We start from the raw sequence: 22,971 nt of genomic DNA, 5'->3' as shown, positions 1-22,971 counted from the left end.
ATGGCCACAGAAACTACTAATGTAAAGTATTTTTGTGTGCTCTGTTTCAGTAATGTGACCCAGAACACCCACAACTTCTATGATGGAGAAAAGCATGGGAAATTCAGCTACCCTGGTCCCAGCAGAGCTTGGAGCAGTGTATTCTGTCCTGGCCAGTATCACAGAGATGCTGGTGGAAAGGTGGTGTTGGTGCTGACTATAGGAAGGGTGTTAGAGGACTCTCCACCACGAAAATATGGCTGCTGGTGTGTACAGTGTGTCAGTTGCCCAATAGTTAATCTTGGATTAAATAAATGGGTGGATTACTTTTTGAGTAGATGGAAACTGAGTCAAAGCCACTGGTGCTGCATTTGGTTGAGGCGTTCAAAACTGAAAACTGGTGTTTTGCTTTCAGTTTTATTATGCAATTGAAATACTTGGAGTGAATTAGGAAGTTCATGCCTATGTGATTCCAGTGAGTACATCATTCCTGTGAAATACAGAAGTGTTATCCTTATTTAAGGAGGGGAAATGAGGCAAAAAAGGGCAAGGATTTGCCCCAGGACATACAGAAGGAGAGAAAGAGAAAATAACCATTTAATACAGGGTCCTCAAGCTGGCAGCACCAGTCCATTTGTTGTTTCTTACAGTGATTATCTGTGTTAAATATACTTCTGGTATGTTTTGTAATAAAATTAGTTAAGTAGTAGAGCTGAAGAAACAGGGGAAAAAGAACATTAAGAGGTGATATTTTCCAGGGGTTTAGGTCTAGGAATAACCATTATTATAACATATCAATAATCCAGTCAGTGCTTATTGTAAATGTTAAAGGTGGTACAACGATTAATGGAACTGAGCATGATTAAGATACTGCATCTACCAAGAAAAAGCAAATTGCTTGGTAATCAGTACTTGTCTAAATAAAAGGTATTTTGATATCTCCAAGAGACAAGCCAGTAAATTAAGGTAAAAGGAATGAAAGCAATGGCCGGCCTTGGACCCAGGAAAGCAGCAGCATCCTGTTCTGTCAGGGCTGTCCTTCGGGAGAGGATCTGGAAGTCTGTTAGGAGAATGATATTGCACTTTGTTAGTAAAGGCCAAAAGGTAAACCATTTTGCTTTACCTAAGCAAGGACCTTTTCTCAAGCACATGAAGCAGAGATGTCAACAGTACATTCAGGGCAATCACTGGGAACATCACCCAGAGCAGGCCAGTGGGATGATGCTTTGAGGAAATACCTCACCCACAACAAGGAATTAAGGGCTGTGAATTAAGGGCTGCAGCTGGACCACCTTTGAACTCAGCTTCCCACCTTGATCTGGGCACCTGGCTTTGAGGCACTGAGGCAGGGCTGCTGCATGCTGTGGCTTTAAGGCACTGCCAGACAGCAGGTCCTCTCCAGGCTGGAGCACCAGGCAGTGATCCTCTGCTCCGCAGGGCTTGCAGCACTCGCTGCTCTCTGCTTAATAACATTTGGCTGCTTATGAGACATCTGACCTCAGCTCAAAGCTGCCTTCCAGCGCAGCAGAGTTCCACCTGGTGCGGGCAGCAGCTGCCACCATGGCAGCAGTGACGGGCTCCCCTGCCGCAAAATCTGCCAAGTCCGGCAAAAAGCACCGCACGGCGAAGCGTCACGCCGGCATCTACACCTACCAGGAGCCACCCCACAGGTAAGAGACTCCCCTCTCTCCTGAAGCGAGTCTGCTCTACCTAGCACAGGAGTGGGATCTTGTCTTTTCACTTTCCTTCAGACAGAGCGTGCTAACTTGGAAATGAGCATGAGAAAAATCCCTCTTCTCTCTGTTTTTAGATGTATTTCAAACTTCTGTTCTTTTTATTTTCTCAAAAGTTCACGCTTCATGCCGAAACGTCGAGACTGTACATAAAGCAGTGTAACTCCAATGAGTTCAGGGCATAGCAGAGTAAGAAATCTCTTTATTCTTTTTCTGCGTAATTATAAATTTCCCTTGAATGCCCCTGTGACATTCTGCAGACAGGACTGCAGACCAATGAATTGGTGGTCTGATGAAGTATGTCAGTTTTCTTACGTGGCATAGTTTAGGCTATGATTTATTGTTAAGTGATTAAAAGGTGTTGTTTTTTCAGCAAAATTGCAGGGAACTTTCCCAACAAGTACATAGCAATACAAATGGGAAACTTCCTGCAGTCCTTCAGATCCCTTCATGTCAGTCAGGGAGAAACAGTCACAGGGTTTTAGACCTAAACCTCTGCAAGAATGACTATTGCTGCTGTTTCATAGACTAACAGGGAATTGCAAGAACTATAGCTGAGCAAATGTGGTGACAGCATCAGAAAAGACGATTTAATCATCCACAGAAATCTGTAGCAAAGCACATGAACCTTTTTACAGGGAGGAATAATTCTTGGTGTGTGGGGTCCCACACTGCCACCGCCCTCAGCAGGGAACAGGATCAAAGGGTGACTGCAATTGAATCATCTGTTCCCCCATTCTAACAAGAAAATATTTTATCATTATTAAAATCAAAATAAAAGGTGTGATGAATAAATGAATGTTACGTGCTCTTGCTGGAAATGTTTCTACAGCACTTTGTTCCAGAAAAATATGCAGAGAGTCTTGCTAGCATGATGCACAAGCTGTATGGCTGGAAATGCTCAGAAGGGAAAGACTGGGTTTTGTGGTGGGGAGTGGAGATAATTTAAATTGAGGAGAAACTGGTGGGGAGGGAAAGAGGCACATCCTGAAGATGGGGAATGCATCCAAATTATTAATCAACTTTAAAACAATACTGTCATGCGAGTTCCCCAGCTCACTGCTCTTATGTTGCTCTAATAGGATGGGTCCTGTGCAAATCAACAGTTGGCTGGGAATCTGAATGGGAATAATTTGTTTTGTTTTTCCTCTCGTGGGGTGTGTGCTGGGCTGCCAGCAACTCAGATGACGATATCAGTGAAGAAAAGGCTGAGAGCCATGACCCAGAGCAGTTCTTCCAGAACATCCAGTACCAGAAGGAGATTATGTCCAACATCCGCTGCCGGCCGTGGCCGATGAGGCAGAAGCTGAGGGCGCTCAGGTAACGGTGTCTGCACAAAGGTTTTCAGGCTCACTGACTGTGACAGTGCCTGCAGCCTCAGGACTTTTCCAGTGTAAGCTGGAAGGGTTTGTGCACAAAAAATGATTAAGAGCTGCTAGGAAAGCATGCCATGAGGATGCTCTGAGATCTGAGAGCCGGCTGAAGGAGCAGCCTCGGGGTGGACAGTCTGTAGGTGAAGTTGTCTCCTGCACATGCCTGTGGCTCCCTTTAGAGAGTAACAGCATAAAAAAGAGAGCAAGAAATCGTGCTTTGTCTATTACCACTAAAACAGTGTGTCAGCTATTCAGTGATCTAAAGAAAGGCTTTTGATAATGTTCTGTAATACATTTTTAAGCTAAATTGTTTCACTGTGTCCCAAAAAGGAAAACCAGCCCACTGTTTTTAAGGTAATTGCATGGTATGAAAACAGAAGGTGGTCATATCTTCAGGTAACATCTTGGCAGGAAACACAGGACACTTGTAGGTTTTAAAGATATGGTCAGTGTAGACATGTTCCACGGTTTAAGATTGTAATTATTATATTAATAATTCCAAATTTATAATGAAAGGGTGTGTAACTAACTCTTTGAGGCCCCTGTCCAAACTATGTCAGGTCCTTTACAACATGGTCTGTTTGAGGCTTGCTTTTTTTTTTTTTCCTTTTTATCTGGTAACTTTCTCTTAAAACACTGTATGGTGCTCAGATGGCCATGTAGTCACGAGGAATCCCGACCAGTAGTAAAGCCCTTGTGTAATCTGGGAAGCAAAGAGAGATTTTTCTCTCTTAGGCAGAGTCTGTGACTTGTTGCCTTCCTGCTCATGTTGATGAGATCTCAGTGATCCCCATCCACCTTCTGCTGAGCTCAAAGACTCTGTATGACCAGATGAACATGTACCTCTTTGCATCTCACAAGAGAGATGCCATATCTATAGAAGAGGTGTTAGTATCCACATGAGATTACCAGACTGTAATGGGGATCTTGTTATTTTACTCATTTGGGTTGTGCCATTTTAAAAGAAATACTTTGAAAAAAGAGGACAGAGAAATAGGTGAAGAGAAAACTTCCCCTGCAGTCTTTTGAATGCTGAGTTCTCTCAGGCAAAATTCTGAGTGGATTTAAAATATCAGTCAAAACCTCAATAATCAAAGGAAAAAGTTTTGCCTGGATGGTTGATTGAAGGTTGATGATGAGACAGTGCATGGCTGTATTCCAGAGCATTTGACAACTTTACTGGTTGCTGCTTGTGCAGAATAAGGGCCCTAAGTAATGGAATCAATGTAGAATGAACCTCCACCTTCTTGTGCAGGCAGGCGAAGGAGATCGTGCTGAAGTACGAAGGGAGGCTCACTAGAACCAGAGGTTACCAAGCTGCTGGTGCAGAGGTATGGGTCGTTTTTCTTAAATCTCAGCTCTTGCCTATACAGCAGCCATTTGCAGTTCTCATTTACAGAAGCATGTGCTTGCTGTGCCGACTAATTTCGTGTGTCAAGAAATGAATGTCCTTCTACCAATGCAGTATAAACTTTCTTTTCAGAGAGTCTACAAGTATTGATGCCTGCTGGAGGGGTAGTGGGATATCAATAACGCAGAGCAGTATTCTCTGAAGAGCTATTTCAGCAGCCTCTGGGGCCACAGTTCAATAGTTTATTATGAAAAATGTGTCTGGCTTGTGGTTTGGAAGACAATCCTACAATAGCTTGTGGTAAATACATTGTTAAAGAAGGTTTTTGCTTGTATAATACTTAAAAATTTGAATCAAATCTTAGCAAATCTATTTACACCTCTGAAAATAGACTCTGGCCTGAGTTTTTGGAAATTTGTAACATGCAAGAAATTGTATCTAATAAGCAACTAACACAGAAGAGTTCTTTAGTCATCTAAGCAGTTAAGAATATTTTTGTCATCATAATAAATAGACTTTTAATAACTAACTTACCTTAATTCAAAAAGGCAGGGTTGTACCAATAAGCAGTATACCACACATTTTTTTCATGTGAACAAGTGAAAGGCTGCACATGTATCTGTTGTACTGCAATGTTGGGCCACAACAGGTTAAAAGTACTACCCTCCAAGGTAGAAAGAGTAAGCTTTCTTTGTTCTGTCTTTGCACGTGTGGCAAAAGCAGTGGAAGTAACAAATGCTGTTAAGATAAACACTAATTTTGCCTTTTGTGGGAGGGGAACTAGGATGTTATCTAGAAAGAGAAGTGCTAAAGGTCTGCAATACATGTCAGTAAATCACACATTGGGCTTGGTACTTTTTTCATGTTATTCTTCCTTTACAAAACCAGAAGTTTTCATGTAATACAAGTTTGTGTCTAATCTAATTGCCTCTATTGTATTTGCTTGAAGACATTCAGCACAGGGATATAATTCAACAGTTAATTAGTACCGCTCATTATGTGTAGAGGATCTGTATTTTTTTCCTAGCACAAATTAGGAAATATGGCCTTTTCATCAGGGCTAAATTCAGCAAATGCAACAGAATGAGCTGTGGTTTTTTTTTTTTTTTTTTTTTTTTTGTTTGGAAGAGCTTTGTTTGCACATATTTTCTTAGAAAAAAACATGGTGACCAAGGAGACAAAAATTGCAGCACAACAAAACAAGCACTACATCATCAAAATTAAGAACTCAGTGGTTGAACATGTGCTAAGAACAAAATGCAGCTGTTAAGTGTATATGTATTTAAATTAGTTTTTTTAATTGTCAGAATATATACTGCTCACAATTGGACAACCCAATCATGATATTATATATGAAAATCAAAATTAAAATACTTTTTACTGTCTCGACACTGAAAGCAACTTTTTTTTTCAGTTCAATTATTTTACACTTCCTTTGTAGTTTTTGTTACATTTCATTTAATGCTAGATGCCCATACTCTGGATTCAGAGAGTACAAATTATCTGTTCAGGTATGTAGTAGGGAGGAAACGTGGTGATAGCTATCAAATTATAATTTTAACAAATACTACTTTCACATGGACACATTTGTATTCTTTATAAATCTGCATGACAGCTGGCACAAGCTGATGGAGTCATTTCTCAGCCCAGAGAACCCTGTTTTCAACTAAAAGCAGCAATTCCAACAATTCCCATGCAAATTTCCAGCATCTGCACTTTCCTTTTTTTTGTTAAAATACTTCTCATTCATGCAACTAAATATCCATATCACCATAAAAATTAATTAACTTTGGCCAAAGAGATTGATTAAATTTTCAGTAATTAAAATGTTATTTACTCCTCTTAGGTTTTAGGAGATTAGATTACATGATATAACATTGACACTGCTGCTGCCTAAAATATAGGTGGGATTTTTAATACCTAGCTGTACTAAAAGTACTTTATAATGCCTGAAATACAAATACTATTTTTTCTGTTGATACTGTGAAGTTATAACTCTAATTCAACAACTCAAAAACCATATTGAATGTTGCACAGGTGGATTTTGTTTCTTCTGCCATGGGTGTATGCATACCCCACTGTGTGCAGGAAGGTCCTCTGACCATGCAAAAAATGAAGGTTGAATAAAGACTCTACAAAATATAACCATAGGTTTTCTGCAGGTGTTGGCTGTAATACAAAGAGCTGAAAATGTAGCACTTAAACATGCTGCTATTGAACATTCTTCCTCTAAGAAAATTTCCTCTAAGGCACTATGCTCCTCTTAAATTTGAAGTTAGTGGCCTGTTCATTTGTTTGTCCTAAAAAATCAAATTTAATATGTGTAGTGCAGCAGGATTCCCTCACAGATTACCCAGAGGGTAGGTGTCCCAGCAAGAAGGCAAAAGGGAATGGCACCCACTGTCTTTTGTTGGTTCCTTATCGTCTTTATGAGCAAAAGATGTAGATTGGTGGCTCCTCAGAGGTGAATAAAGGGCACTCTGACCCTTCTTCGTTGGCATTTGGCTGATAAACAGAGTCAAGGCATCCTGTCCCCCACATGCTTTATCTAAAACCTATCATGGTTTGCTTTACTCCTCTTTACCCACAGATGTGCTCTAAGACCTTAGTCATGAATATTTGTAACAATTCTTGTGGTACAAGATAAGACAAGAGCAAAATACTCTTGTTGTTTTTTTTAACATGGAGAAGTGTCATATTTCTCATTTCTCTGCTTTTTTTCTCAGCTTTGGAGGAAGTTTCTTCGACTTGCATATAATTTTGTGGTAATCTTTATTCCTTGGGAAATGAGAATAAAGAAAATTGAGAGTAAGTATAAGGATTTAATAGTATTGAATAGTAAAACACTTGCTAAAATGCTGAGTCTTGTGGTTTATTTTTTAATGTACTGAATTAAATAATATTTGGGAGGAAATTAAATGAAAATTTTCAGCAGTGAATGTTTTATTTAAAACTTTGATTTTTCTTCTTCTCTGGGTGCCTTGGAAACTGCACAGCCCTCATTTATGGTCTTAGTTGGGAGGGGGTTAACTTTTGCAGAAGTCATATTTGTTCTGTTGTATTTCTGAAAACACAGCAAGATGAGGTTTTAGTTTATCACAGTCCCTGAGCCAGCATCCTTGGGCCAACACCCCCACGCCTGCCCAGGGTTAAATGTGGTTGTACCACACGTCACCAGCCCTTGAGTCTTTCAATGGACTTGAAAGCAGCCCCTGTTGTTCCCCCAGGAGTCAGGTCATACCTCTGTGCTCCAGTGGTAAAGGAAAATGGATGCACGAGGTCTCCCAGCTTGGCAGATTCTTGCACAAGTGCTGCTCGTAATTATGAGACATCCCCAACAGAATTTGTTTGCAATTGTGTTTTCCTCAGTGACATGTTAACATTTTCTCTGCTTAACTGTATTCCCTGTGTGAATAAGAGAGGTTTTTCTCTTGGCCTACTATTCAAATAATACTTCATGGATAAATGCTACGAGCTTTTATAGACTGTGTAGCTCAGGTAACTATTTTTTGTGGTTTAAGGTCATTTTGGGTCTGGAGTTGCCTCTTACTTCATTTTCTTGAGATGGCTGTTTGGAATCAATATTGTACTTACCATAATGACAGGAGCATTTGTAGTCTTACCAGAGGTAAGAACATGTTGTTAATATTTACAGAAAAATGCTTAGTGCTGCACTTTCCATGCTGAAGGAAACAAACACCACACTTAAAGTCATGCATCAATTTGTAATGTACAATTTTACATGAATTATTTAAAATAAATTCCCCTATTAAGAGGTTTTCTCTGCCAAAGGATAACAGATTTTTGCTATTTGTTTTAGAGACGATATTTTGTCAACATGGTACTAATTCTTTTAGAGAATATGTTTGTATCTGATTACTAAAATAAAGGGCCAGTTCCTAAAAGCTGTAATTGGTATAGAGTATGGTCAAGCCCTTTTAGTGTCATTTACAAGCAGAAAAACATAACATCCCTCTCCAGACTCTGGATTATTGTCCATTAGAAAGCATTTAATAGAAGTTCTGAACAGCCACAACTTTTAGTTCTTGCATGAAAGTAAGGCTGTCATTTTCATTTAACTTTGTTAATTATTCATAGATATTATTCTGCTTCACCTACCCTGTGCTTTAATAATGTTCTCAAGAAACATGGGAATCTCTGATTTTTCTTCTCACTGCCTAAAGTAGAAGAAAAATTAAATAGCTCCAGTAAAAACCAAAAGTAGAGTGGGGGAAAAAAAAAAAGGTATTCACTTCCATTTTTCTCTTTTTCAAAGGAAAAATAATTTAATTCTGAAATACCATTTTGAGATCAAACACTGTCGGATTTAATTTTACCGACATAGTACCACCCGTGCAGGCAGCTCTTGATGGGTTCTGCTGAGCAGCCCTGGCTCAGATCTGAGACCTTCTCTCTCTTCCCCAGCTACTGGCCGGAGAACCGTTCGGCAGCACTGTCAGCAAGACCATCCCCAAGGAGCACATTGAATCTGCTCAAGACCTGGACACCATCTGGTCACTGGGGGCAAGACTCAAACCACTCTTTCTTGTTTCACTATTGCTGTTCTGTTGCAATCCTTAGTTACTGCTCTTACTGACAGTCTCTGGTCTTTGCAGGGCTACCTCCAGTACTCTGTTTTGTTTTATGGCTACTACGGTAGTGAAAGGAAGATTGGGAAAGCTGGATACAGGCTGCCTCTTGCCTACTTCCTTGTTGGAATGGCGGTGTTTGCTTACAGCTTCATCATTCTTCTCAAAAAGTAAGACCTCCCATCTATTGCTCTTCATAAGCTTGTGTGTTCAGGCAATCGGTGATGGTATTTATACCACTTCCTCTGTATTTATTCTGTGCAGTTCTATTAAAATATTCAAGCCTGCTAGTATCAGGGAGGCAGAATGAGTTTAATTCTAGATTGCTCTTTATCTTGCTATCATTAACTTCACTCTCTGTTCCATTTCCCAGTCTATAAAAGGAGGGCAGTGCAAATGATCATCTGTGTGCTTTGTGTTTGTGTAGAGTTACGCCCAACACTCACGGAAAACCCTTCTGTTCTCCTCTTTTCTGTAATAAATATTGCTATGTCAGAAATTTATGTTTGAAGTGTAGTGCTTTCAGCGTTATTATTTCCTTCTATTGAAATACAAATATAAAAATTCCCTCTTAGGTGAACTATCATTTACATTGCTTCAGCAGCTTACTGTCGAAGGGGCAGGAGTAGGAGTTACTTAGCAGAGAGAGCAGAACTGCCAGTGCTGACCATAAATCCAGGGATGTGCAATGCTTGGAGAAGGGGCAAGGTCACTCTATCCTCCCCTGATTTGCTTTCCCTTCCCTTCTGGATACCTATTTATTTGGCACTGTGCAGTCCGGGGACATTTTAGCGCTGCCTGTAATAACTCTCAGTTTTGAAGTCAAACCTTTTCATTTATTTCTATTCTATCTCCTGGTTTGTGCCAAGGGTCACTGGTATGTCTGACACTGATCTATGCATCTGCAGTTTCTGGATATGATTAGCTCTTCTCCTTCTGACTTAGCTCAGTGACTCTTTCCTTAGCTGGGTACAATTCCCCCTTTAATGTTGTCCTTTCAGATGCCCTTTTTTCATAAGCCATTATATTTCATTTCTTACACTTTGCAATATTCTGCCTCCTTGCCTACCTGAGATGAGTAGGAGGAGTTTTCTTTCTTTTTCCCAAGGTCTTTAAAATAGCATTGGGTTTCTATTTGGCAATAACAGATATTTTGAAGGTGTAAACAATAGGGAAAACAAACTGATCTTGTCCATGATCACTAGTAATGCCAAACAAGCTTGTAATTACAGTAACAGCAAACTTAGTGATGGTGTCTTCCAGCTGGATCCTACCTGGAGATTGTAAAACTGAAATATGTCCACAGTTCTAGTGAGATTTATTTACTTTATTTGTCAGCTGTAAAGATGGTAAATATCAAAATGCCCTTCCACAGTGAGTCACATCTACACTAGATGTAAACTGAAGTTAATGTGCTGAACCTCACCCTATTTTCTGTTCTTCAGAAAGCTGCCAAAAACGACACTAATTTCTGCAAACCTTTTGTAGCTCTAAATGAAGAGACATCTGAAAACTCTAAACCAAACCAGTGGTTTTCTTCATGTTCATCTTCACACACCAATAGCAGTTAAATGTTTGTTATTTTTTTTTACAGAATGGCAAAGAACTCAAGAATGAGTTTAGCAAGTGCCTCTGATGAAAATTACACTTTCTGTTGGAGATTGTTCTGTGCTTGGGACTATTTGATAGGAAATCCTGAGGCTGCAGAAAGCAAAACTGCTGCCATAGTCAACAGCATTAGGGTGAGCAACTGACCTTCGAATTATTTCAAGTTGATTTGCTTGTTAATCTGTAAGCCTTGTAAGTCCTTCCTCTGACTCCCCTGCACTTTCTTATGGTTTCTGGCATTCATTTACAGATCTGTTTGCCTAGGGGAGGGCTGGCATCACACCTGTGTGCTATTGCAGGCACATCGTACTTGCTGACATTTTGCCCCAGCAAGGTCATTGTGTCCTTCTTCGGGAGAGTTTCATTTAATGCCAATGTATGTGTGACAGGAAATTATATAACTAGAAACAAATTTGCTTCTGATGAATTTTCATTGAGTGTTAGAATCAAATTCATGTTAACAATTGCTTCGACAGGAAAATATACAACTTTATAAAATGTGTAATTGTTTTTATGCAAAGAGAGTGTGTTATGCCTTAGAGATTCCTTTATAACAGGTGGAGAAGCAGAAACACATCTCGTATTTTGCAAGGTGTTTTTTTAAAATGGTAATAAGTTTTATATCTCTCTCTTATGGTTTATAACTTCCTGGACACAAATTATTGCTCTTCTTTATTTTATCAGCTATTATTCAAGCTTCCTAGAGAGGGTCATAGCACCAAGCCTGTTGAAGTTCATCTGTACAATGCTATTAGTCAAATGGTTTAGTTTTAAATAGTCCTATGAGCAGCAGGAAGTTGGACTCACTGATCTTTATGGGTCCCTTTCAACTTGAGATATTTTATGATTTTATATTTTATTTCATCTCTCCATAACAAACGGAGAGACATCTTACAGCTCTCTCAATATTAGAAAACTACTATAAATACAGATGTTTTCCATTTAGAATTTAAGAGCATATGTGGTGTTATCAAAAGTAATTAATTTCCCAAATTTGGTGTATTCTCATTGTCATTGAACAAAATTATTTCAAATTGTGCCAAGAATGAATTAGTAAGCTATGACATCTAGGTATTTCAATGAATGAGGTTAACTTCTGACATTTTTGTATTATACTAGTGACACCCAGTTTCTATAGGTGTATCCTGCAAAAAATCTGGTAGTGTAAACCCCTGGTTATATCCCCCTGAACGTGCATGACCAAAAGTGCACAAGTATTTGCTTACTGTGTATTTGTTTCTCAGAAATGTCCTTCAGTATTTAAGCTCACATATGACTGCTACAAAGCAATGAGGACAAAGAGGTATTTCTCTGCTTGCACTTCCAGGATGTGATGTTTTTTATTAGTGTACCTTAATTTCTGTGAAAGATATGTGCATTATTTTTGCTGGATATTATTAAAATGGTAATGCTGTGTTTCTTTCAAGGAAGCTATACTGGAAGAGCAGGAAAAGAAGAAAAACAAAAACTTGTATGTATATGAGATCAGAGGTACTTTTCAAAGCACTGTTTCGATGCAGATATCAGTGCTAATCTGCTTGTCTCGTACTTCTAAACCATGTTAGAAATGACCCCTGGTGTCGTCAGACAACCTACTGTATTGGTTGTATTTTTCTTTTTTTCTAGGGCAGTGACTATAACCTTAAGAATTATTGCAAACATCCTTGTGCTTCTCTCACTTGCTGGAAGTATTTACATCATCTACTTCGTCGTGGATCGATCCCAAAAGTTAGAGCGCGTCAAAAAGGAATTGACTCTATGGGAAAAAAATGAGGTACACTGTCTTTATGCCAGCTCTGTGGTAGAAGCAGGATTACTGTCTCGGGGCTGTCTGTAGCAAGTGTGCACGTAGGTGTAAATCACAAGAGATGAGCCAGGAGAAATGAGGAATGAGTGGTGCTTACCTGGATCCGTCTTCACTCTCTTGCTCCCTTTGCTCTGCAGACAGGTGTTAGTGGAGCTGAAGTGGGCAGGGGGAGGCTGCAGGTCCTCATTTCACAGAGACTGCTGTTCTAGCAGGTCCCTATTTTGTGAGGACAAAACTTAAACTCTCCTGTCACTTACAATTCTGCTTTTGCACCCATAATTGAGCTGAACAAACACTGGACTGCTGGACCAGAAAGGAATTGACTTTGACACCAGTGGATTCCAGCTGGGGGATACCAAATGTTGTGTAAATATTTCCATTCAGAAATGGAGAGTAGGAAGTGATTGGGTATGGAGAAGCCACTCATTCATTTCAGAGGAAGACTCTGGTTTCATATTTCCCACATATTAAGTTTTTAATTAATAAAGTAGAACTTTAAAGCTACAATATCTAGAGTAAAAACTCCTGAGTGGTATTCCAAATCTATAACTTTGGATCATAACTACTCTTATTACTAATGTCAATAACAAATTTTTAAAGCATATCCTCCAAGAAGAGCAATCACCAAAGCATGTGCCTCAGCAGTATTTCAATCAGCACCCAAGGTTCCACAGAGGTTCTACATAAAAAGCTACAAAAATGCTGCATATTTCTGTTCTGTAGGTAAGCGTGGTTGTGTCACTGATCACAATGATTGCACCCTCTGCTTTTGAACTTGTGGCAGCTCTGGAGATGTATCATCCAAGGACCACTCTTCGCTTCCAGCTTGCCAGGTATGGGCATTATGAAGTGTAGAAATATTTGGGGGAAAAGGGAGGAAGAGACGAGGTATATTCTGGTCATATATTTTAGTCCAGCTAAACCAGAGAATGTATGAGAATTCCATGAAATAACAATGCTGATAACCTGTATTTTATTCTGTTTGCAGGGTTCTTGTTCTATACCTGGGAAACCTCTACAGTTTAATCATTGCACTCCTGGATAAAGTGGACAGTATGAGTGTCACTGTAAGTTTAACTTGGAGTTTTCTGATGCATAAAGCTAGCAGACTTCATAGATAGAATTCCATTTATTGTGATTTATATGAATTCAGATGACAATTTATTTGAAATAGATTAAAATATATTACAGTTCAATAGGATTGTAATGTTAAGTTCAGTAATTTACTTACGGTTTTTTAAATTAGGTTTTTAGGATAGGTGGATCCATTTGACTGCTAATGTAACAAGATATATAGATTTCTGTGCACAGCTGAACTATTAAAAAAAAAAAAAAGCTATCACTTTAGGGCCAAATATTTCCAGCTACCTAAAATCAGCTTTCAGTCCTGTCCTTACAAGTTCCATCTGATTCTGTGCACTGACGGCTACTTAACAGTCACCTAACTGTTGCTGGAAAATATGTGAAAGAAATGTGTGTAGAAGGGACAGACATCTGCACCTATGTAGAGTTAAAAAGTAGCTTTGGGGACGTTTATTATTTCAGGTCTCCAGCGTTAACAGCAATGCAAGTAATTCTACCACCTCCTTAGCAACCAAAACTCTTTCTAAAGACGACAATTTAACTATTCCTAATGTACAAATAAAGAGAAGCAGCATTGTCACACTGGAAGAGCATCGCACTCAAGACTTGATGGTCTCTGAATCACTGGTTAACAAAACAAGTTCCTTTAACACCCAGAACCCACAGGATCAGTGCTGGGAGACGTATGTTGGGCAAGTACGTAACTGTTCTATTATGTCATCAGCTTATTCCTAATCCACATTTGACAAAAAATTAAAATCATGTTGTGCTGCGTTCAGTTTTAGAGCTCTTCTTCATATAAATTCCAGAATTCAGCTAATTTAGCTAAGGATTGTGTAGAACGAGTAAAGGCTATGCTAAGTCATAAGCCACAGATACAAGCTTGGATTTTGTTTGATATCTACAGTATGTTTAGTGTTATACAAATGTTCTTTTGCCAGGCTTTGGTCTCTGTCTTCAGCTCTGCACAGGCAGATCTGTATAGATGCATGATATGAATCCTATTTTAGTAGGATATGTCCCACTAACTCATAGAGAGAAACATGACTATAAAAACATATAAGCAACAACATGCACCCTGTGCAGATTCAGGTTACTGCCTCAATACATGGAGATGTCAGACCCAAAACAAGCATGAGATTGTGCTCTTAGTCATTTGTACAATATCTGAAGTCTCTATTCATTCTGCCTCAGTAAATCACTAGAGAATCAAGTGCTCTTCACTCCTTCAGAGGAAGAGAAGACAAGAACAAAAGGTTTCAAAATACCATCAATTTGTAGGAAAGGGGCCAGTTGGGTGGCAGTGCCATGTTCCCATATTGGGGTGAAGAAAATCTGCAGATTTAATATGACACTTTTTGCTTTCCTTTGTGTTAAGGGTATATTATTTGTGGCCTTTATTTTGAATGACTGTCAGGGGCACTAACGCAGAGAGAGAAATTTTAACCACACAAGATGCAAAAGGTGTAATTTGAGGCTCTGGTCTCTTTCAGTCACACTCATGTCTAGGCCACTGGATTAAGAATGATGCTGGTGTGTTTTTGACTTGCCGAGCTCCTTGTTTCAGTGAGCATATTAAAGGTCTTGTTTGAATGTGGGGAGAAAAAGACCTCTCCTAGTTTTATTAGCCTGACTTCTATTCTCATACACCCCTCTTCCTTTTGTACAGTCTCATAGGAAATAGAGGGGTTTGAATGTTTGTTTTTTTCCCCAGAATGGGCTAATGATGTTTGGAACTGAACCTTTTCTATTTAATTTTATATTTTGAAAGCTCAATTAAATATAGGATAACCACATTCCTTTGTAAGCCCTAGGCAGCTGTCTTTTATGGCTTGATGATCCTATGCCATTGGGGTTTGGGTTTGTATGAATTATAGGATTTTTCTCATTGTGAAGCACTTAGCAAGTATATATTGCAACAGTCAGTTTAATAAAGGACTTGGTGAAATAGAAAAATCATCCTGTTCTAGTTTCACTAGATAAATTTTCAGATAAATTTATTGATACCATCATAACCAGAGTTTTATTGCTGCAAGCAATAGAAGGCACCCTGGAAGCTTGATTATATTTATTCTCTTTGCCAGAACAAAGACAAGTAAGGGAAAAGCTTAAAAGGAAGTAATTTATATATTCAATTCATATCTTATCAGAATACTGAGCTGAGCCAAAAATACAAGCACAAATGCAAAAGAGCCATATGCAGTCCATTTGCCTTCAGAATGACTCATTATGTGTGAACAATGTGTATTTCAGGAGATGCTAAAGCTTTCAATTATCGACATGATTTTCACAGTCGCAAGCATCCTGCTAATTGATTTTTTCCGTGGACTGTGTGTCCGATATTTAAGTGACTGCTGGTGCTGGGATCTAGAAAGCAAGTTTGTAAGTACAGTCCTTATTTTATCAAACTAAGATGCTGAAGATGGGTGGGCTCCTTTCCTCAGTACTGAATATCCTTGAAGTCTTGGCACAAATGAATAATTTCTTGGTAGCACACATCTATAAAGGCACAGCTCACACTGAGTTTAAATTGGAGGGCACAGGGTAAATGCTGAGACTGAATGTTTTTTTCTCAAGCCTACTCCCATGTCTCTGGTGCATTTTCTCAAAATGAGATCATGGAGCGATACCAGAGTCAAAGGTGAGACAGAGGGTGTGGAGTTGCTCCCTACTCTTTTCTGTAGCTGTAACATCTATTTGTAACAAAGATAGTGGTCCAAGAAACCACAACCAACAGCAAGCAGCCCTTTAAGAAAACTACAGTGAGTAATACTTGGTTAGCAAGAAGCTGTTGTTATGGAAGGCTGAGGAGTGTTCTTTGTCCTTAACTAAAGAAGTGAAGTAAACTAGAGAGGAATTAGTTCATTCAGTCCCTGGCTGCAGAGTAGGTTTTGCTGTGTTCCCACTGCCTGCCAAAAGTTGGTAATTGATCTGGATGTTTCAGGCTATGTGCTGTCTGCAAACTAATTCAGTCAAATGCTCCAAATAAATGTTCTGAAAACAAGATAAAGACAGAGGTATTCATCTTACACTGTGTTTCTTGTAGCCAGAATATGGAGAATTCAAAATTGCAGAGAATGTATTGCATTTGGTCTACAACCAAGGAATGATCTGGTATGTAGCCCTTAAGTGATTTTTCTTGTTCTTTGCTGTCTGATTGCTAAGTCAATCTGATGATTTCAATGAAACCTATTCAAGTAGGATATTGGTAGTGTGGTCTTTTACATTGGCAGATTATCTATTAATAGTGAGCTGTTGTTTTCTTGTTCGGGGTGTCTTCTTTTTTTGTCATTCAAATGGTTTCTGGCAACACTGAGCACTGACATGACATTATTTTTGCAGGATGGGAGCTTTCTTTTCCCCTTGCTTACCAGCATTCAATGTTCTCAAGTTGATTGGACTCATGTATCTCAGGAGCTGGGCTGTGCTAACGTGCAATGTACCACATCAGCAGGTTTTCAGAGCATCTCGGTGAGTCAGGATGAGAACTAAAGACAGGGAATAAATCAAATGCAGACAATGGAAATGTGCATATGAATCAAATTAAGGAGATTTTAGCTCTGAAAGCTGACAATCAAATTTCACAGTAATACTGATAGCAAAAGTCTGTGGAAAAAAACAGTCACTGAGAAACTGGAGGTCTTGTAAAGCAGGGTAGTTGAAGATATGCAAGAACTGAAAAATATGTCAGGGAATATTCCTAGACAGCTATATATGGCCTGACATAAATGCTTTATTTCTATACAAATATGCTCGAGCACAATAACCTAGATGTGTTAACTGTTCCAAGTCCTATTTTTTCATGTTTCTCTCCTTGAAAGCTGTGAAGTAGATTCATTTTTTCTGTTGCATCACACAATTTTCCCCATTTTTCTTTTATCATGATGAATATCTTAATTGTTTACTCAAAATGAAAATAATTTAGGGCATCTTTAATTCTTAAGAATCCTTTATTTCTAACGTGTTTGGAAGATGAGTCAGTTTCTGCCAATGTTCTTTTTCTCCCCCAACACAACTGGACAGTAAGGTCAGTTTTTATGCAGTAAACAGTTCTCTGGCTGCCGCAGAAGTATCTGGAAAGCACCATAAATAGGATTTTGATCATTAAGAGTCTGTTTATACCAGCTCTGTCCAGACTTTCTAATTATAGCAGAATGATTTTAATGTTTCAGAAATGTAGATCTTGATAGGTAGATACAGACTTGAACCTTTTAAGTTGCCTCTGTTTTTCTCTCCGATTAGTATAATCTGAAACTTGTTGCACCTTCTTGCAGGTCCAATAATTTCTACTTGGCCATGTTGCTGTTTATGTTGTTCTTATGCATGTTACCAACAATTTTTGCTATTGCCCGGTATAGGCCATCTTCAAGCTGTGGTCCCTTCAGGTGAGTTAGAACAGACTAATGAAAACTGCAAAGATTCTATTTCCCCCTCTCACAATAAATGCTTTTCAGCTGCCAATGTTTTACAGTTTAAGGTTTAATAAAGTGAATATGTCAGTGTTCTGAGTGTATTTGCTTTATAGACACAGTTCAGTTATGTTTGCTCGGTGGCACACTGCATTGCATTATGTAATCTCCCACACATCACTGTCTCGTGTCTCAATTCAAGCACCCTCCAAGCTTCGTGAATGCTTTTGTGCTTTGGAAAAACATTGTTTAAAAGCAACTAATGAACAAGTTGCTTTTATTTTTTTTATTTTTTTTCCTTTTCACTACAATGTTCCAAAGTAGTTTTGGATGAAACTTCTTGTTTACTCAGTACAACATTGCTTAACAAATGTACCTAGGATTACTTACAACTTAAATTTACCTTTTTCCCCCCACACCTCTTCTAGTGGTCAAGACAAAATATATGATATCGTTTCTGAAACAATTCAAAATGATTTTCCCAAGTGGTTCAACACAGTGATTACTTACATCAGCAGTCCTGTGGTTGTCCTCCCTGCGCTACTACTTTTATTGTAAGTAGTTTGGTTTTCACAGGCAGGTTAAATTGTTTGTATTAATACTGGCCCTATCTCTAGAGAGTCAAATGTTGACACTGAGGAATAAACACTGCATTTTTGCAATTTTATTAAGCATACGTGAAAAAAAAAAATCCAACACCTCACTGAATATATGGTGTATGGATCAGACAGGAATAACAGTATGTTAAAGACTGTTACTGCATTATCAAAAGGAATTTCTTGGTTTGGGATACTGTGTTAGAGCAAGCTCACTATATTGTGTCAAGGCTTGCAGTGCTGTTTTTTCCAGGAAGTTAAATTCACTTTCAAGAGTTCCTCAGAAATAATTTTTCCATTTCCTTGTGGTCTTCAGTTTATGACAGTGAACAGGGCTTAGTCTGTCATTTAAAGAAGCTACTCAGTCATCCTGATTTCTGACAAGATAAATCAATTATGACTGTCTGCTCTTAAGTGTTAATTTAATATAACTTGCTGCAGACCCTCCAGTGGAAGTCTTTTCTTACTTAGATTCTAAATAATTGTTCCTAGCTGGGAATTAATATCAACTTTGAGATGTTTGAAATTCACTTTGCTTCTGTGAAATCTCTTTTGTCTTGCATGTACCTTTTTACCATTTTTCTCCCTGTAAACTAAAGACGAAGGCAGAGTTTGTTCTACCAGTGGGCTTTTCAAACAAATGAGAAAGATCAAGTCAACACTTCCTATTTGTAACTTTTTTCCTCTAATATCCTGGTCATGTAAATATGAACATATTTACAAATTTAAATAAATCTATTGACTGCTTCAAACTGATGGCAAAGCACATATGTAAATATTTGTGGTATGAAGTCTATGAGACTACTTCATCTGAAAGCCAGTGTAATCCATTATGTGAGGCCATAATCTGCCAGGATCTGATCTCAGCTGTGCCAGGGTAAACAAGGTGTTATTTCAGTTAGCCAACAAAATTACATTGGTATGAGTGTGCAAGCTCAGCCGTAATTCTGGTGTCTCTGTTCCGTAACCTTGGACTGGGGAAAAAAACACAAGACAATATTTAACAAAATTATGTGTCCAGAATTCGAAAAAAAAAAAATAAAAATCTAGAAATACACTCAGGGTTACATGGACAATGAAAAAAGCTGTAAAAAAACACAGGTGAAATTAGAACTGCTGTTAAATCTATTTTCAGTGTCATTTATTTCTTTTATGTGTTTGCTTGAAAGAAGGCTGTGATCGATTATCGTTGTATAAGAAAATGATACAGAGCAACAACTGAACCTGTACATCATTTCAGTGACCTATAAACCCTCAAAGGGAAACTGTCAAGAATGTTTGAAGTGACTAATATCACCTCTTTCACTTCTAGCATGCTAATCTACTACCTACAAAGTATTGCAAGATCATTAAAATTCACCAACAATCAACTGAGAATGAAGATCCAAGCTGTAAGTACAGTGCAAAGCAATTTTACATGTGATTTGGTGGGTCTTCAGCAAAGTTCAAGCCTAATTAAATCCCTAAAGTCACTTCCAGTGTTTCATAATGTAAAACCAATCCTGTATGTTTCATCTTTACAGAGAAGTGGATTTACTCTCTAATCCATAATAATTTACTGCTTCTCATTCTTCTGAATGTGTTTTAGGAAAGAACTGAAGATAAGAAAAAGGTGGTTCAGATGGCAGTAGGTAAGTAGGTGAGCTTTAGAAATGCCACTATTAATTAAGCATTTGGATGCAAAACCATTTTGATTTCTCATACATGTAGGGAGCTATAATTACATTTTAAAAACTGTATTGCGTATGTTGAGAACTAGATCGGGTATCTTGAAAAGAGGTAATGGCTTGTTGCCCAATTTGGAATCCTACAGTGTAACATCCAGTGTTTTTTCTATGTCCCCAATACTACATCTATCATGTACTTCAGTATGAGGATCCACCCCTTTATCACTATGTCTCCCACTGTGGCACCAGTTTCTCTTTTCTGAACTCAGTGGGTTCTGTTGGCATTGGATCCCTGACTGAAGGAGGAATTTGTGCCACTGCATTTACACAGCAGCTTCTAAATGTAGAGACCTGGAAAGTTCCTGTAATAATTTCTAATCTCTAGCCAGAATCCAAAATCTGGATATTAATGACAAGAGACCAGACCAAGACAATGATATTGGCCAGGAGTCTTCTGTTCGGTCCTCAACTCCCCGAAAGAATGGCAGTGTCCTGAACTTTGAATCTCCTGCGAGCAAAGGCACCAGAATACAAACCATTTCCCAGTCCGTGCCCCAAACCGTGCCCTCAACTGATGTTGCAAGACCTGTCAACGCAACTCCCACAACTTCAACCTCTTTAACGCCAGCTCCCTCCATAACAAGTGTACAGAAACCAAGAAATGATCATACCACAAACAGGTAAGTCTGCTTTGGTTTTGAAATGGCATTTATTCTAGCAGCTCCATGGCTTACGTGTGTTTATTGACAAAATAGCTGTGTTTATTTACCAAATAGCTGTGCATTCAGTCTGTCTGGAGCTGTTAGCTGAGAAATTTTTTAAAAGCAGATTAATTCAGGGATACTATTCATATTGCTGGTGACACCACCTCCTTAACACTCGCTTGAGATGGGATTATAAACCTTTTGCAATTGCGTAGTTGATGGAGTTTACACATACCTTGAGTAAATGTAAATACTAAGCTTCCCCTCGGGCACATAATTAAAATAGTTTGTGTGGGATACTGTTTCCAGGAACAAGACAAACACAGTAACAAACACTGTGCAGGTCTAGTTGTAGGGCAATCAGTTTAGGACATCAGCCGATGGATGCTTTAAGCTACCTGCTGTGTTTTTTTCCAAATGATCAGATAAAAAATAGTTCTCAGAATAATAAGAAAACAGAAAGGGAACATAACATGAGAGGTCAATTGCCTGCTGCCTTTTCCCCGGGAAGAACAAATATACCTCCTAATTTCTAGGGTATGTTTCTCAAAATGGTTCTAAAAATTTGGAACAGTGGAAATATGACGATCTCCAGTCTTTCAACCTAGTGTTTGACTTCCAGAGCAACGAATTTTTAATATGTTTTAATTACATTAATTGATAAGTATTCCAGTATTTTCTTTCTTTTTTTTTTTTCCTTCCTAAAGATACCCAGGTGTTGTGCATAGGAGCACAAGTGAGCTCTGCAAAACAAAGTCCTGCACACCAGTGACTTTCAAAAAGCACACTGAAGATATTCATTCTGAGCCTCTCTTCAGAAAAGCCATTCGGCAGGTAAATCCGGATGCCCTTGGGGCAGGGGCTCCTGTTTTTGTGGAATGCAGACCATATGCTACCAGGTATTTTCTGGTTAATGAAAATGAGCCCCGCAAAAAATCGCTCCGTTCTACCTCCCGACTCCAAAGGCATTTCAGAAAGGAGGAATCAGGAGACATTATCGAGTTGTATCCACGCCATGTCAGAAGATACGTGGTTCGAACACCACACGAGATGTATTCCTCTCATCCCAGTGAAGATGACGAGGATGAGGAAGAACTTGGGAGACAATTAATGAGCAGATCTCACCGCCCTCGCTCTCTGTCTGATCTTCGCCCAGCACCACAATTTTACATCGGGGAACATGCTGCCAGAGTGCATTGCAAATCCTGGGATGATGGGTTTGAGCTGGACCTGGACAGGCCTCCATATGCTTACAAAAAAGTACACCTGAACTATCCTGAGCCCCGTGTGAAACCAAAATCAAAGCAAAAACAGGAGCAGTCTCTAACAGAATCTGATTCCATTTCCATTGAATCCAGCAGTGATCCACAGAACAGCAGCAATGACCAGTACATCCAGGTCATTCACAGCAAGGACAAGTATCCAAAGCCTGGAACAAAACTCACCAAAAAGAAATCAAAAAACAGTGTTGATCTAAGTATGCCTGAGCCTAATGAACTGATATGCTCAAATGTCTGAGAAAGTGCCTCAATCTTTTTGTGTTTTCAACAGGTATATGTGCATTTATTGAATTTTCTCTTTGAGGTCTACCAGAGTAATTGTGACAATTAGTAGTGTTTGTAACAACCTGTATGCAGCCACTCGGGGTGGAAAAAGCATAGTTAGCCTTGTGTTTTACTGTACCTTGCTTTAATATCTCAACTGACATGTTGCAAATTTTGTAAGAGAAAAATATTCCAAGTTGTTCCTTACTGTTATGCTGTTAAAAAAACAAAATATCCACTTACTGGAAAATCAGAAGCTGTGTACCTGGGGCACTTGCTTTAAACCAGTACAAAAATACGTGAGATGAGGCTTTCTCTATCTGACACGGTCAAAGCTAAAGATGCTTCCACTGAATAAATTCAGCTGGGAATCCGCTTCCTACAAATGGATTTATTACTTAGAGTATGACATCTTCATGTGTCTTATTTGAACATACTACGGCTCAAACAAATCAGGGAGAAAAAAGTTAATTAGAGCAAATAGTGAGGTTTTTTACAGGGCCCTGAATAATAATCTCTGGGTAATAC

At 38.8% G+C, this 22,971-nt stretch overlaps 1 protein-coding gene across 1 annotated transcript; it reads left to right on the top strand.

Annotated features, from left to right (window-relative positions):
* Window positions 1-1,539: 1,539 nt before the first annotated feature.
* On the top strand, window positions 1,540-22,740 carry TMC3 (transmembrane channel like 3). The gene is made up of 22 exons (XM_025894833.2): window positions 1,540-1,649; window positions 2,889-3,032; window positions 4,341-4,416; window positions 7,163-7,244; window positions 7,958-8,064; window positions 8,862-8,960; window positions 9,053-9,195; window positions 10,620-10,767; window positions 12,061-12,104; window positions 12,260-12,407; window positions 13,164-13,273; window positions 13,429-13,507; window positions 13,986-14,219; window positions 15,777-15,905; window positions 16,570-16,637; window positions 16,866-16,994; window positions 17,798-17,908; window positions 18,361-18,486; window positions 19,841-19,919; window positions 20,117-20,159; window positions 20,581-20,875; window positions 21,607-22,740. Exons 1-22 carry the CDS (start codon window positions 1,540-1,542, stop codon window positions 22,415-22,417), a joined length of 3,315 nt encoding a protein of 1,104 aa, XP_025750618.2. The 3' UTR covers window positions 22,418-22,740.
* Window positions 22,741-22,971: the final 231 nt, after the last annotated feature.

The sequence above is a fragment of the Manacus vitellinus genome, unplaced genomic scaffold, assembly GCF_001715985.3.
Source record: "Manacus vitellinus isolate BGI_N305 unplaced genomic scaffold, ASM171598v3 scaffold_16_pilon, whole genome shotgun sequence".
Lineage (NCBI taxonomy): Eukaryota > Metazoa > Chordata > Aves > Passeriformes > Pipridae > Manacus > Manacus vitellinus.
Note: the sequence above shows the minus strand (reverse complement) of the source record. Positions and strands in the feature narration are given on the sequence as shown.

Bases quoted from the DNA above. Each gene is read 5' to 3' on its own strand.
- TMC3 (XM_025894833.2), top strand. From the start codon at position 1,540: ATGGCAGCAGTGACGGGCTCCCCTGCCGCAAAATCTGCCAAGTCCGGC. The intron at 12,105-12,259 runs GTATGTATATGA...CTTTTTTTCTAG, and splicing joins AAGAAGAAAAACAAAAACTT to GGCAGTGACTATAACCTTAA. The intron at 15,906-16,569 runs GTAAGTACAGTC...TGTTTCTTGTAG, and splicing joins GGGATCTAGAAAGCAAGTTT to CCAGAATATGGAGAATTCAA.